This window comes from Ornithodoros turicata, chromosome 1 (assembly GCF_037126465.1).
Source record: "Ornithodoros turicata isolate Travis chromosome 1, ASM3712646v1, whole genome shotgun sequence".
Classification (NCBI taxonomy): Eukaryota; Metazoa; Arthropoda; class Arachnida; order Ixodida; family Argasidae; genus Ornithodoros; species Ornithodoros turicata.
Genome location: NC_088201.1, coordinates 232,100,926 through 232,115,457, shown reverse-complemented (window position 1 = coordinate 232,115,457; position 14,532 = coordinate 232,100,926). Strand labels below are relative to the sequence as shown.

The following is a 14,532-nucleotide window of genomic DNA, read 5'->3' as shown; positions in this document are numbered from 1 at the left end:
GATTGGGACCAGGAATCGCCAGCGTTGGCTGGCTGTTCGACATCGGACCAGTGATCGCCAGTCATTTCGTCGTCGGTGGTGGCAGGTAGTTCTCCGGAACCCAAGTCCTTCTACGACTTCCAGAAGGTTGCAACAGGTACTGCACCTTTCCATTCCGAACGCGTCTTTTTATAATGCGGTGGCCCTTTCCAGGCTGCACACGTGTTAATTCGCTTGCATAAAATTGACCTTCAATAGGTTCTTCCTGCTGGTCACGTAAGAGATAGGTATTCGGGTAACCAATCTTGACTGCTCTCACCACAAAAATTTCACGCGTAAACGAACCAAGATAACTTTTGACTAACTGGTGTCTAGACTTTGCTATTCTGACAAGCTGGCCAACGCGAAAACGTGGCTTCTCTGGGGGTTTGCTCGGAGTAGGATAGAGCTTTTGTCTAAATAAATGTTCATTTTCTTTGTTGACATCCACAGGTCGTGCCGACAGAGTTCTATGAACACGATGATTATATGCTTTGACCAGAGGCTGTAAAATTTTCAAGTACGATTTATGTCCCTGATATTCAAAAGCACGATAAAGTGGCGTCATAAGACTTCGAATAGATCGTTCTGCAATACTTGCTTTCGTATTTGAATTAGTGTGGAAGAGAGATATCCCTTTTGATTTTAAAAATGCTCCGACTGACTTATTGGTGAACTCTGTACCTCTGTCTGAATGAATCAGTCTCGGAGTCCCAATACGTCTAAAAGCGAGTCTCAGTCCGCGTATAATTTCCGCTGCTCGTTTATTCTGCACAGGCACTACAGCAAGCATACGAGAAAATGCGTCGATACAAAACAAAAGATAGCGAAAACCCTTGTTGTATCTCGACAGTTTCTGAAGGTCTTTCAAATCTATTTGGAATATATCCTTCGCACCCAAAACGATGGTCTTCCGGAACTGACGTGGTCGCTTAAGTTCTCTGAAGAGAGAGTACACATCACTGGTTTCCAGGAACTTGGCAACCTTCGCCGGCTTTTCACCGATCGCTCGTGCGAGTCGTTGAACACCACCTAGAGCACCAGGATGGTATACGTCCACGTAAGCAGCCATTAGCACAATTTTCTTCCACGAACACGAAGTCCGTCGAATGACAAGTAGGCATTTATAACGGCTGCCACGTCACCTTTGTACCAAGAGGGCGATCGATTGTGCAGTTCGTATTTTATAAGCTCGATGACGGAACTACTTGGAACAACGCGAGAATGACAGATAATCCTTCCCTCTTCATCTATCGCAAATACGGTCTTTAGCATCTGCAGAATGGCGAGGGCCTTCTTCCTGTGTCGTGCGGGAAAATGCGCCAGAATGTTTTCGTCCCGAAGGTAACCACAGTGTTCCTGTTGCGTTTCCAACGTGCTCAATACCGGTTCCATTCTCGAAGTCTCTTAGCCGCTCTTGTGATAACCGGAGAAATGCGTCGACGAGGTGTCTCAGGTGTGAACGTAGGACTACCGGCTGATGGCTCTGCATTCTCCTTTTCAAGTCGAGATGGATGTACGATAAGTGTCGGTATATTTAGCTTGACCAATAGTGGTAGGATCCTCTCGAGATACGCGGGTCGCCACACATTTCGCGCTCTTGTGACCAAATAATAAACAAGGTCTACAACGTTGGTATTTGGTATTTGTTCACCATTGACAATGAGCTCAAACGTTTTACTATTCCAGCCGAGCACGGGTTTTAGTAAACGCAGTAATGGGCTTGCTCTCATCTTGTAGCCGCTGCTCATAAAATTAACGATGGCATCTTCCTCCTCGTCCGCTTGAATCTGTGTCTGCTCTCTTGTCGATGCCACATGATTTGTCTCCTCACCTGCTGCACTAGGCTGTCTTAATGTGTTCGCGGGAGGATGCAATAGCTTGTGCAAGTACTGGATGATCTCCTTGGCTTTGATATCATCAGGCTCCTGTTTATTCAATATCGACGGAATAGTGCTTTCCCGATAGGGAACAAGCTCGTATTTCTGCATTATTTAAATGCCGATTGCTTTTGCGATGCTTTTGCCCGCTAAACTTGAAACGAGACCTAACAAGGGGGGCAACAAAAATTGCAAAAACCCGCCGGACTGATGAAGAATCCGTTTAATTTTCTTCACATCTGCACGGTCTTGCCTGGAAGCCAGTGTCCTAATGGGTGTTGCAAAAGGCTGCAATTGCTTTTTAACTTTCGCCGGTACGTCGATGTTTCCTTTGCAGAGGTTCATACAAATCTCCCTGATTGTTCGTAGCTGTTCCCTGCTGGCATGTTGAATCAGGTTGTAACGATCTTCCCCTGTCTTTGCTTCAGCGATCATACGAAGGAAACGAATGTGTTTGTTAAGCCTTTTCATGACCTGTATACGATCTGTCTGTGATCATCCGGGAAAATGTTGGTCCACACCTTATAGTGATCGTTGCTCTGTTGAGACAAGTCGATAACTAAGTATGAGTATGGTTTCTGACAGGCATCTTTATATATCGTGGGCAACAAATCATTTCGCCCGAAAATCTGCCTGGACAGCATACGCAGCTGGTCTGTAGTGCGTGGTGAACGAAATAAAACGAGAGCCGTGCTATTGAATTGTATTGTGCGATACAAAGAGTCGTTGACGAACAGGTATTGCGAGATGAACACAGCCGTGATTGACAGGTGGTGACACCCAGCGATATAAAATTTGCAGATTTCTTTGAGTCTTTGCCGGTCGGCTAAACAGTCGTCAAATATAAATAATGAGTGGCTATAATTCTCCGGATCTGCAGGGATGTCTTGACTGAAATTTACTTCAGGAAGAGTATCGAATACCGGCTGCTTATAAAGATAGATATACCATATTTGCTTGAACGGTTTGTCAAAGAGGACAGCTCTGTGTTTAATTAGTCGTGCCACGAAGGTGGATTTCCCACTTTGACTAGCCCCTGAAATTGACACCGAGGCAGGCGTCACAAACCTAAAAGGTGCTATCACTGTCATTTCGTGCAAGGGAATGAAGTCTGGTCAAGATACGTTTCGTTAGATAAACAAGTCCGTGCTTGCAAACTGCAGGAAAAAAAAGCAAACTGCAAAGGTAGGTCCGACTGCAGAGTTGACGATGTAAAAAAAAAAAAGAAGACTCCTCAAGGTTGCCATGCTGGCAACTTCTTATATAAGAACTGTCTGACGCTCAGCTCCTTCACTCTCGAACCTCCTTCTGAGGAGGTATGGTGTTCAGAATGATGAAATATTTTGCAGTGTTCTAACATGTGCTCCTTTTGTTTTCAGTCGGTCCAACGTGTCCGAAGGATCATCGTCGTCATCATTGCATCAGTGTACAAGTAAGCATCATGTCTTCGTCGATCTTGCATAAACTTGACAAGTTAAAGAAATGTGGAGAGTTTCAAAAAATGGCGACAATTCCTAAAAACATCAAGTATGATGTGGTTGATGTTAACAAAATTGAAACGAGGTATGGCGAGGCGGTCTACGTAGAAATTATGAAGGATCACGAGCACGTAAAGGTGTTCCTTCCAGCTCGGTTTCATAAACTAAGCACTCAAGACATCGAAGACATGAGGAACACGAGCGGACTCTGGATGGAGAAGAAAGAGCGAGTTGGAAAAGAGGGGAAACGTCTTCTTTCGCCAGACATCGTGTTCGGTCAATCCGAGTAAAAAAATAAAAAGAAATGGTGACATGCCACCTTTGTCCTCCGACCGATCGGCAGCACTACACAACAGCGCTGGGACTTCAAGTTCATCTGGCTAACGTTCATAACCTTGCAACACCCTGTATCCCATTTTGCGAGACACTCTGTACGCTCCGCAACTATACCAACCGCTATGAGCTTCATCTACATGACAGAGACGACGACGGGCAGGATGTCAGCACATTCTTTCATGAAAACGGACGCTACCTTGCCGGTGTACTTCGACATTTCGGATTTCCGTTACGCTTTTATGTTTTGCTGAAGGCGGAACTCGGTCGACATACGCCTGAGGATGAGATCATATTTGTCACTCAATTTATTCCTTCGAGTGTGCATACGCTGTGGTCCGAACGAGACGTAGAACGTGCTGTCATTGAAGTAGGCACTGAAGTCACCAACAATTTAGAAAAGCTTGAAATGCAAGGGTCGGGATTTTTCTTATTTCGAATTCACGCCTGCATTCTTCATGTCGGTCGTCTCGCACCACAGCTCATTGGTTGTACCGACTTTGAATTGCCAAACGAATTGAAAAAAAAGTGTCGGTGTCTTCTGAGTGTCGACCTTCACGAGGATAGTGAACAGAACATGTGTTTCGCATTTTGCGTACTTGCCGGTCTACATCCTGCAAAGGGTTCTTACAGACGCAGAGCTTCATCCTACAGGTCATACCTGTCTCAATATGTATTTCCAGAGACGTTTCCTGTAGTGTTCCCGAAAGATGTAGAAATGTTTGAGAAGCAGAACGATGTGAGCATTAACGTGTACGGTTATGACAAAGATGAAAAATATGTTTACCCGATTAAGGTTGTTGACGACCAGTGCAAGAAGCATGTCGACCTACTGCTGATTGACTTCCATTTTGTACTCATTACTAATTTCAATGCTTTGTTCACACCACCTGGTTATTTTCACTGCAAACGGTGTACGATGGGTTTCACCACCCCGGGTGTACTCGCCGATCATCTACTAATGTGTAAACAACAAAAAGTGTCCAAGACTATTTTTCCAAAGAAGGGTGAGACACTGTCGTTTGCCGGAGAGCATTTGATGTCGGAAGTTCCCTTCTACTGTGTATACGACTTTGAGAGTGTACTATCACCGTGTTCGGGAGGCGGGAATGTCTACGAGGAACACATCCCTTCATCCTTCTGTCTCCTCGTCATACGCTCGTGCGATTCGTATGTCTTGAAGAAACATATTTACCGTGGTGCAGACTGCGTTTCCGTTTTCATGGAACTATTGCGTAATTTGCATGATGAGCTGTATGCGATGTTGCACGAGACTGTGCCCTTGCAAATGACCCCAGGAGACGAACTCGAACATTCTGAAGCCACTCACTGTAACATCTGTAAAGAACCATTCACTAAGAAGCAGAAAGTGCGAGACCATGATCACGTAAGTGGAGAATTTCGCCAATCATTGTGTCAGGGATGTAATCTGAAACTGTGGATACCACGGAAGGTGCCCATCATTGCACATAATGCCAATTATGACCTCGGATTCATAGTAGCTCATCTGCACCTGCTTCGGAAGACAGACATCAGAGTGATAGCCTCCAGTTGTCAAAAGTTTAAGGCTATAGACATTGGTGTGTTCCGCTTCATAGACTCGTTAAGCTTCCTCAATGCTAGTCTCGACACACTGACGAAAAATCTATGTGACAAAGGTGAATCTAACTTCAGGTGTCTGCGTCAGTTTTTCGCAGAGGAGGACTACTTCAGGTTGGTTGTACGTAAAGGGGTTTTCTGTTATAACTACGTTACCTCTTTTGAACGTTACGACCAACGTTTGCCATCACGTGACCAGTTCTTTAACCAACTGAACGGATCAGAAGTGAGCGAGGAAGATTACCGCCATGCGCAAAATGTGTTTGAAAAATTTCAACTGAAGAGCCTGGGCGAGTACTCGGATTTGTACCTTCTGACGGACGCATTGCTTCTGGCAGACGTGTTTCAAAACTTCCGAATATGGGCGTTGGAGACGCACAAAATTGAACCACTTCATTTCGTGTCACTCCCGGGACTAAGCATGTCTTGCGCACTAAAAATGAGCCGGATTAATCTGGATTTAATCCACGATCCCGATGCCTATCTGTTAATTGAACGGGGCCTGCGTGGTGGTATGACCCAGTGTTCAACGCGAATGGCCACTGCAAATGTCCCAGGGACAGATCAGTACGATCCCGAAAAACCAAAGACCATAATTCATTACATGGACATAAATGGACTCTATGGCACAGTGATGCGTGAACCACTCCCATTCGGAGACTTTGAATGGCTGTCACCCGAAGAGGTTGCAGGTTTAGATGTAACCCTTGTTGCAGATTATGCAGACGTTGGTTATTTTTTAGAGGTAGACCTGGCCTACGTACAAGAGCTCCACGAACGACATAAAGATTTAGCGCTCGCGCCAGAAAAAATGAGCGTCCCGTATGAGTTGCTTTCGGATTATCAGAAAGACCTGATGAAAAAATTTAACCTCCCACAGCATGATATAGAACCGAAATTACTCCTTACACTGCTTGACAAGAAGAAGTATTTTCTTCATTATCGCAGTCTAAGGTTGTACCTACAGTTGGGTCTTCGGCTCGAGAAAATTCACCGGGTGCTCAGGTTCAAACAAAAACCATTCCTGCGATCCTATGTTGACTTCCATCATGAACTACGCAAGCAGGCAACCAATACCTTCGAACGTAACCTGTACAAGTGTTTAATTAACTCCGTATATGGGAAAACATGTATGAATGTACGAAAGTTCGTCGACTGTCGCTTAGCAACTTCCGAGGAGCAAGTGTTGAGATTCTTGCGTAAACCGAACCTCAAACAATTCAGGGCTCTAAGCTCTAACGTAGTCTTGTTTCAGTTCGCTCAATCGATAGTCCGTATGCGACAGCCTCTGTACCTGGGGTTCACTATTCTCGAGCTGTCTAAAGTCATGATGTATGACTTTTATTATAACAACTTGCTTCGGGTAGCCCCGGACACAAGGCTCTTGTATATGGACACAGATTCTTATATCGTGATGCTGAGCGATGAGAAGGCCCTTGCGGAGCTCGCCGATACCCACCTTGATACATCTGGTCATTCTTGTGATGACTCGATGTATTCTACGAAAAACAAGATGGTGCTAGGAAAATTTAAGAACGAAATGCCCCACGACCACATCCTAGGGTTCTGTTGCCTGAAACCAAAGCTCTATGCACTAGACCTCCATAGTAAAAGACGATACAATCGTGCTAAGGGGGTGAAACAATGTGAAGCCCAGAAGTTGCATTATTCAATGTACATAGACTCTCTTAAGCTTGGTGAAGTGTACAAAGTTTGTCAGAACCTCATTGTGTGCAAGGAAAATATAAATAAAAGTGTATGTGTTACGAAAGTAGCTTTAAATCCCCTAGACACAAAGCGTTTCATTTGTGAGGATGGTATCCACACGTTGCCCTTTGGGTACGCATCCAATGGAAAGATGTAGACAGTTTTTATGCATATGTTGCCCTACCTGGCTGTTGTTGTTGTAATGCTGTTTTTTATATATATATATAAGATTGTGCCTGTAACGACATGGAAATAAATACAATTTTATTGTGTCAAAGTACACTGCAACATGACATGTTGTCTGTCTTTCTTGGGAATTGCTTCCGTACAAGGACGGGTACCAGCTTGTCGTTCAGTGTGAAGTTCGTTGACGAAAATCTCTGAGTGCACTCTCGGAGCGAGAATCCACAAGCGAGCATGCTGCCTACATACAGGCAGTAGAGGCCACATGTAGCTGATCCATAGCCCTGAAGTCTTTTCTTGTTATAGTAAAATGACCTGGTAGGATGAATGAATTGGTAGAATTCTTTGTAGACGGGCTGAATGCCGTAACTATCAAAATACGTAACTACATTGTCACCGGAAACATAAGTCATGGTCCAGTGTTCACCGTTACTGCTCCTTGGAGCTGTGTTAATCACATAAATCCTGGGTATGGCTTCCTGTCTTGCGATTTCATTGCATGCAAAGGTTCCCCGAAACAGTTCTCTGGTGCAGTAGTGTCTACTGAATGCTGCATAGAACTGCCACTCCTCCATGTTTATTTTTCAGACAAATTTCACTCGTCTGTCTTTGTTGATTTCTAGCACACGTGGTGTTTCGGATACAAACAACACCGTAACTGCTTCTGTTAGATTGGCAGCAAACGTTAGGGTCAGACGAACGTTGGCTTGAACAACAGGACAAAGAGCATTCACTTCTGCATCTGGAGTCAGATGGTAATAAAGCATAAATGTCTCTTTTGCGTACGCAGCTGGAGCTATTGGTATATCCTTGCGTTTTAGTTTGTGAAGCAGGTGTATATAGGCTTTGGAATAGATGTCTCGTTGGAAGTCGAACTCATCCGTGTACTGTTGTCCACCAACGTCCAGTAGTGCTCGTTTTAGTTTGAAGTTCTCAAGCTTGAATGGGTTTCGTGGTCTGCTACCTTGGTAGGCATCGCTCCTGACCATCAATACTGTTAACTTGGAGGGAACTCGCTCGCTGTACAAGTCGTCAAATATCACCTGAGATTGGTTAGGGGCGATGGTTCTGTACTTAATTTCCAGTCCTCGGAGAAGGTATACTGCAGGTGTTGTTTGAAGTCTTCGTTCTATACCAACAAGTATACTCGGCGATAACTGAACACGTCGGAGATAGAGCACGATACGTGAAAATTCCACAGTGTGCTTTTCTGTTGCACCATCAGCTTGTAAGAGACGAAAATCATCCGACGCTTGACGTAGCACAACTCGAATGTCGGTTCCGTTAAGAATGAGCTTCTGTTGTTGACATATGTCGCTGAAGATTGGGCTGTACATGTCACACAGTGCCGATCCTTTGGTTCGCTTGTAACGAGCGAAAACTCCTTTTGAATCAGATGTGGGAGCATATACCTCACTCGTGCCTAAAGGGTCTGGCTCGTATAACATTGCTGAAAGGGTGTGTGTCTGAGTTACATTGTTGGCATTCGTAATGATGTCCAAGTAGGAACGGTAGCCATAATGTTCGAAACTCGAAACCAAGGTTGAATTCAGGTAGATATGTACGTGTTGAAACAATGATGAACCAAACGCTTGGACAGGTATGACTGCATCAGGTGTTGTTGAAGTGCTTGTTGTAGTTACCGCTGGATCTCCATTCTTTCGAATGATCTTGCACTGAATATGCAAAAAGCTGGATTGAAGATCAAAGAAGCCCCCACCGAGTCCCGGAACATTGTACGCGATCACTCCGCTTGATGTCGGAGCAGATACTGGGAAAAACTCGACGTATTCAGACTTCTCCAAAGCAAAATTTGTAGGTGGAAGAGAGAAGAGTTCCAGCTGGTTTGTAGTACACAGACAGGAATCTTTATGCACTACTGCAATAGACATTTTTTTTTTCTGTCAAGTAAAGAAGTCAGATTTCCTCCGCTTCTCCGCAGGTCGAGCTTTTTTAACGGCCTTGCGTTTTCTTCCTTTCCCTGTGAGTCTCTGAAGTAACTCGTCACAAGTTTTATGCACTGTGCGGTCTACTCCTTTCTTGACGGCTTCTCGAAATGATGCTCCTTGCTGGACTTCCTCGGCTATATGTCTTCCAGTATCAAGGAGCTTTCTCCCAACGTATGGCGCTACCTTCTTGGTCAGTATGGGCAAGAAACCCCTCAATACGTCACCAAATATGCCTCCTCCAATCTGATAAAGCTCGGGAGCAGTATAGTGTGGTAGATGCTCTCGCTTTCCTGCACCAAAATGTGCTATCCAACATGGTGGGTTTGTTATATACATTTACGTAGGTGGATCGTCAACCCGACACGTCCAGAGCCAGAAATGAATGGAATGAAATCACCTATCTCGTTTGCCAACTCGATTTGAATGGTTGTCAATTCCTTCGCAGATACATATTTATAGTACAGGTTTGTGAATAAATAAGACATCACATCATTCCTACCCTGGACCCTGAATGGTATCGATCGAAGAAGTGGTGCTGTCACGTCACCCACAAATTCGTTCTCGATGACATCGCAGTATATGAAAATATAGTTTTGAGCAGGGAATAGACAAACGTCTCGTTCGGCGACTGCATAACTTGAGAAAGTTGTCCTCTTTCCGAAGCCCAACATCAAAGCCAAATAAGGATGAAAGGTCACATAGCCATCGTTCATGCGTTCCAGGTGACAAATTCCGTTGTATGGGTTACATACGAGGAGACGAGCATCTTGCGACAAATGAAGTTTTGTTCGATAGGCATGGTTAATGGAATTAACGAGGTCCTTCCCCGATTCGTAGTAGCCTTCTGGAACTTCATACTTTACTGTTCGTGAACGATAGGTAACTATGTTAATCGTTTCTTCCGTATCCACCTGGTATTTGAGTAGCTTCACGGGTGACCCTCTGTCCAACTCTCCACAGCCGATTATCTTTTCAGCCATGCCAAGCTTAGCGGCAAGAGTTGCGCTAATTTCCAAACCGTAGTTCAGAGGAAGTTGTATCTCATAATGACCGCTACCACGTATAATTCTTGTCTTATGCTGCAAATGTTTTGCTAAAAATTGTCTCAAAGACAAGAGAATGTTTTCATTAGCGTTGAACTTGACCTTTTCTGTTGCTTCAATCGTAGAACCAAGGAATGTCGTTTCCGATATACTATTGACTGTGTCAGTTACATTTTTAATCGCAAAAGGGATGTTGATTTCTGTTAAAGCGGCCTCCCACCTACCCTCCAACGTCTGTGGATGGGCTAGCTTTACTCGGAACTTGCTCATTGTGTTGTCGGGAAACACATCCAAAGATGCATTTGAGAGCAGGTTCACATAGAACTGGTCAACCATGTTTTTTTTTTCTTTTTCTGATGAAATTTCTACGCGTACGCTTAATTTATATCGCCAGAAAATGCGTTGACGTTGTCACAGCGAAACTAGCGTGCTGCGGTTTGAAACCGAAATTAGATGCATTTGAGAGCAGGTTCACATAGAACTGGTCAACCATGTTTTTTTTTTCTTTTTCTGATGAAATTTCTACGCGTACGCTTAATTTATATCGCCAGAAAATGCGTTGACGTTGTCACAGCGAAACTAGCGTGCTGCGGTTTGAAACCGAAATTACAGTCGGTCAATAGCTTGAAACCAGAGGGCATCTGGCAACATCTAGGAATTCGAAACTGAAACCAGAACTACACGTGGAGCAACCAAGCTTGGCGTCCATTCATTTAAAACCGAAACCGAAACTACAGACGGCCAAAGCTTGAAAACTAGAGGGCGCTTGGTGGGAACCGAAACTACCTGGCGCTCTGACGCGGCAACCAAACTAGGTGACGGACTGACGTCAACCCGATCGGAAAAATACTATTAAATGTCATCAGATGTTATTGCCTGTTATTAAATGTCATTTGTGTGTTATTACATGTCACTTGCGTGTTATTACATGTCATTTGCGTGTTATTACATGTCATTGCGTGTTATTAAATGTCATTAAACGTGCATCCAGGTGCCCATCAAACACTATCGACACGTGAGTTCCCATTGTTTACCCGAGTTAACCGTTACCTTATCCTGGCGGCGCATGTTATTGAAACCTGGGAACCCATTGTTCACACTATCGATACATGATTTCCATTGTTTTCTGATATATCTTATCGTGCGTGTGCGTGTCGCATGTAACCTGAGCGGCCCATTGTTACCAAATGCAATATCTATCACTACTGGCGTAGGCAGACCCCCAAGGTAGGGGGGGCTCGATACGAACCCCCCCTACTGATCCTGGGTGCGACAACACACATATACTTGTCCAAACCGCAAAATGCGGTTGAAAAAAAAAAAGAACGAAAATAATTTATTTGGACGTTCACAATACGATTACATATATAGGCCGTCATGTCCAGTGAGGTGGTGTCACGAGATTGTAAGTACTTTGAAAAGCTCAGCTTGAAAACCATTCACGAGTGCCGCTTAGATAGACGCCATGAACTGCAAGAACTTTCGCGATCGTCACACTGGTCCCCCCCCCATATATTATTTTCTCCTCGGATTTGCACGATTTGCGTGGGTCAGGTCGTGGCAGGTAGGGGGGGCTCGGGCTCCCCCTAGCCCCCCCGTGGCTACGCCACTGACTGCCAGTGTCTTTTACATACATCCGAGAAACCGAAGAGCTTGGCAACGTACACGGCAGCGCCATGTGGTCTTTACGCGCTACTTGAACGGAAAACTGGACGGAAAACCCTTATTTCTGCAGGAAATTCAGTTTTACCACCCGTTGGCGATTCACAAGGATTTGGGGTGCTCAGTGAAAATACAATAGAAAATACTCCACTGGATCTCTATCTGCGTCATGCATGCTATTAGGGATGCTTTCCCATCAGTGCGCTGACCTGTAGAAATGTTGTCAGCACATTTTCATTTCTTGTTTGGTGCAAGTTTTTCTCATTGCTTTTTCTTTGCTGTCACAGCATATTATAATTACTAGTTTGTACCTGGAGGGTTAAGTAACCTGTGGGCATAGATGTATTTGTAGGTTATACTCATGTCTCACATGTATATGTGAGGAGTAAGTAAGACAATTTTCATCAGTGTCATTCAGCTGAATTGTGTTCATAACCTTTTAGTATACTTCTTAGTGACCACGTTTCCAAATGTCAACTAATAATTGAACCAAGATTGGGATTTAACACTTAATTAACTCTGCTTTGCTAAATGGAGTACTTGTAACTGATTCATTGTCACGTCGCCAACTAACATTTGTAAAGAAGGACTTGAGGGCTGACTTCAACTATTATTAACCCTTGACCTGGGTTCAAAGTTAGCAATGCACCATTGGTGTGCATAGTACTCCAAAATGGCTAAATAATTTATTGCATATGTTCTCTGTTACTGTAATTGAGGTGTACTTTTGTAAAGTACTTTTGACAGCCCTGCAAATTGAAACTGGCTTCAGCGTACACTACAAATGCATCGTAACATTTAATTGAAATATAATATAAGAGCAGAAGCAACGTTTTGTCTCAATTCAAACTATATCTTTCTTTTTTATTGTCCAGGGATTTAGGATATAGAGTAGGACTTCCTGCCCTGTGATGTTTTGACGTACTTGAACGTACAGTTGTAAAACCTACAACAAAATAAACAAGAGAAGTATAAACAGTTTTGTCTTTCCCTTTTGAATTTAACAAGCTAGTTATATTTTACCATTTGTTCACTTTTGTATTCTCTATTGGTGAAAAGATTACAGGAAAAATGATGCTGCAGATCAAACAATGACCTGTCATCTTGATGAAGATCAGAACATTTCTTCAGGCATGCTAAGTGAGACAAAAGAAACGTACAATGAAGGTTGTACAAAAACAGCAAATCTCCGTCGACTAAAACTTTATATATGTGGATGTTACCACATTGTGTAGTTTCCACCCAAAAGTAGGACTAGGCAAGGTTGTTTGGAAGGTTGTTGGGATGTTGATGTGCTATACCGTTAGAGCACATCAATATAGATGAGGGGCAAACACAGTAGACAGCATAATGGCTGCAAACTCAAGTGAAGATTTATTCAACAGAATAAGAAACAGAAAGCATGAGCAGAGAAAGGCAGTGCCCATGCAGTGTATGGTGAACCATATTCATTTCTGAGAAGGTAGGATCGGAAGAGCAATAAAGAGAAATGACAGCTGCGTCCGAGATAGGGGAACTCTGCAAATTTTGGGACCAATATGATGTGGTAACCTTGCATGGCTCACTGCAGCTCTGACACACATTGAACAATTCCAGTAGTTGCGGCTTCAAAGACAATGAACGTTTGCTGTTGCACTGGGTATTCAAGTGTAGAGGATGCATCTCTAGAAAATTAGTGTTCCTTAGTCATAAAGTCATAACTCCATCTCAATAGGAACTATTCTCGTACCCTTCAAACATGCTAGTAGTTCTCATCGGTTTCTTCTCCTCTTGTTGACGTCATACTAATGTTCTGCACCTGTCCAAAGACTAAAAAAAATGTCACAAAGTCTGCAACACGTAACAAATCTAGTGCTTCCATCTGTGGACTTTGCATACCTGCTTTCAGTTATTTCTGTCATGTCAACTTGAGTGCCTGGATCACACATACGAAGCAGTCTTGCGCCACTTCAACACTGGAAGGCCCCTAAAATTAAATTTGTTGATGTTGACAAAGTTGAGTACGGGACAAGAAGGATAACATAAGTTAAATGGAATACGTCGTCGCTATATTATAACTTATACGTGTGTGACGCCTGTACATACCTAAGACGTTGTGTTGAACTCGTCACCTCGGTGAAGCAAAATCACTGGGTACTGAGCATCAGTGTGCTTCGGACGTCTTCGCAATTCGCCTTCTACGGCATCTTCGTAGTCATCGGCAGCAAAATGAGCTTAGCACATACCACACGACTGCTACATCTAATAACCGAGTGCTTTGAACCACATTCGTTTTCACGCACCCTCCTGTTGAATCTTGTGGTAGAAACGCCTGCCGCCGATGGTGAACGAACATGATTTTTGCATCCCTGAACACCAAAACCACACCACTCATATGTAGGACTCTCGAATAGTTGACACAACAACCACGAACATGTCATTCACTTCTCTTCGCGCGACCAACACGACCGCCCACGACGTAAACAATAAACGCGATAACAGAGACGACCTTGCAGATGGCGCGGCGGATCGTAGCTCGTAGCGGCGAAGTAGCTGAATGCTTTATTAACGTAAAAGCTATGGAAGTGAGCGTCATTTTTAAAGTAGTGTTTAGCTGTAAGATAATGTGCGCCAGCTTCGTTCTCTATAAAATTAGCTCTCACGTGGTAAGGGTTGACCAATCCTGGGAGCCCTGGACCTG

General features: G+C 43.9%; 1 protein-coding gene and 1 long non-coding RNA gene across 2 annotated transcripts; one reads left to right on the top strand and one right to left on the bottom strand.

Annotated features, from left to right (window-relative positions):
- The first annotated feature begins 129 nt into the window (after positions 1–129).
- On the top strand, positions 130–7,636 carry LOC135379084 (uncharacterized). The gene is made up of 3 exons (XM_064612333.1): positions 130–136; positions 3,278–3,330; positions 3,720–7,636. The coding sequence occupies exon 3, from the start codon at positions 4,119–4,121 to the stop codon at positions 7,170–7,172; it is 3,054 nt and encodes a 1,017-aa protein (XP_064468403.1). The 5' UTR covers positions 130–136; positions 3,278–3,330; positions 3,720–4,118; the 3' UTR covers positions 7,173–7,636.
- A 5,574-nt stretch (positions 7,637–13,210) lies between these two features.
- Positions 13,211–14,068, bottom strand: LOC135377163 (uncharacterized). Its single transcript, XR_010418072.1, has 3 exons — positions 13,731–14,068; positions 13,582–13,661; positions 13,211–13,516 (listed from the first exon to the last, which is right to left on the bottom strand). It is a non-coding gene; the product is annotated as an uncharacterized LOC135377163 (long non-coding RNA).
- Between the last annotated feature and the right edge of the window lie 464 nt (positions 14,069–14,532).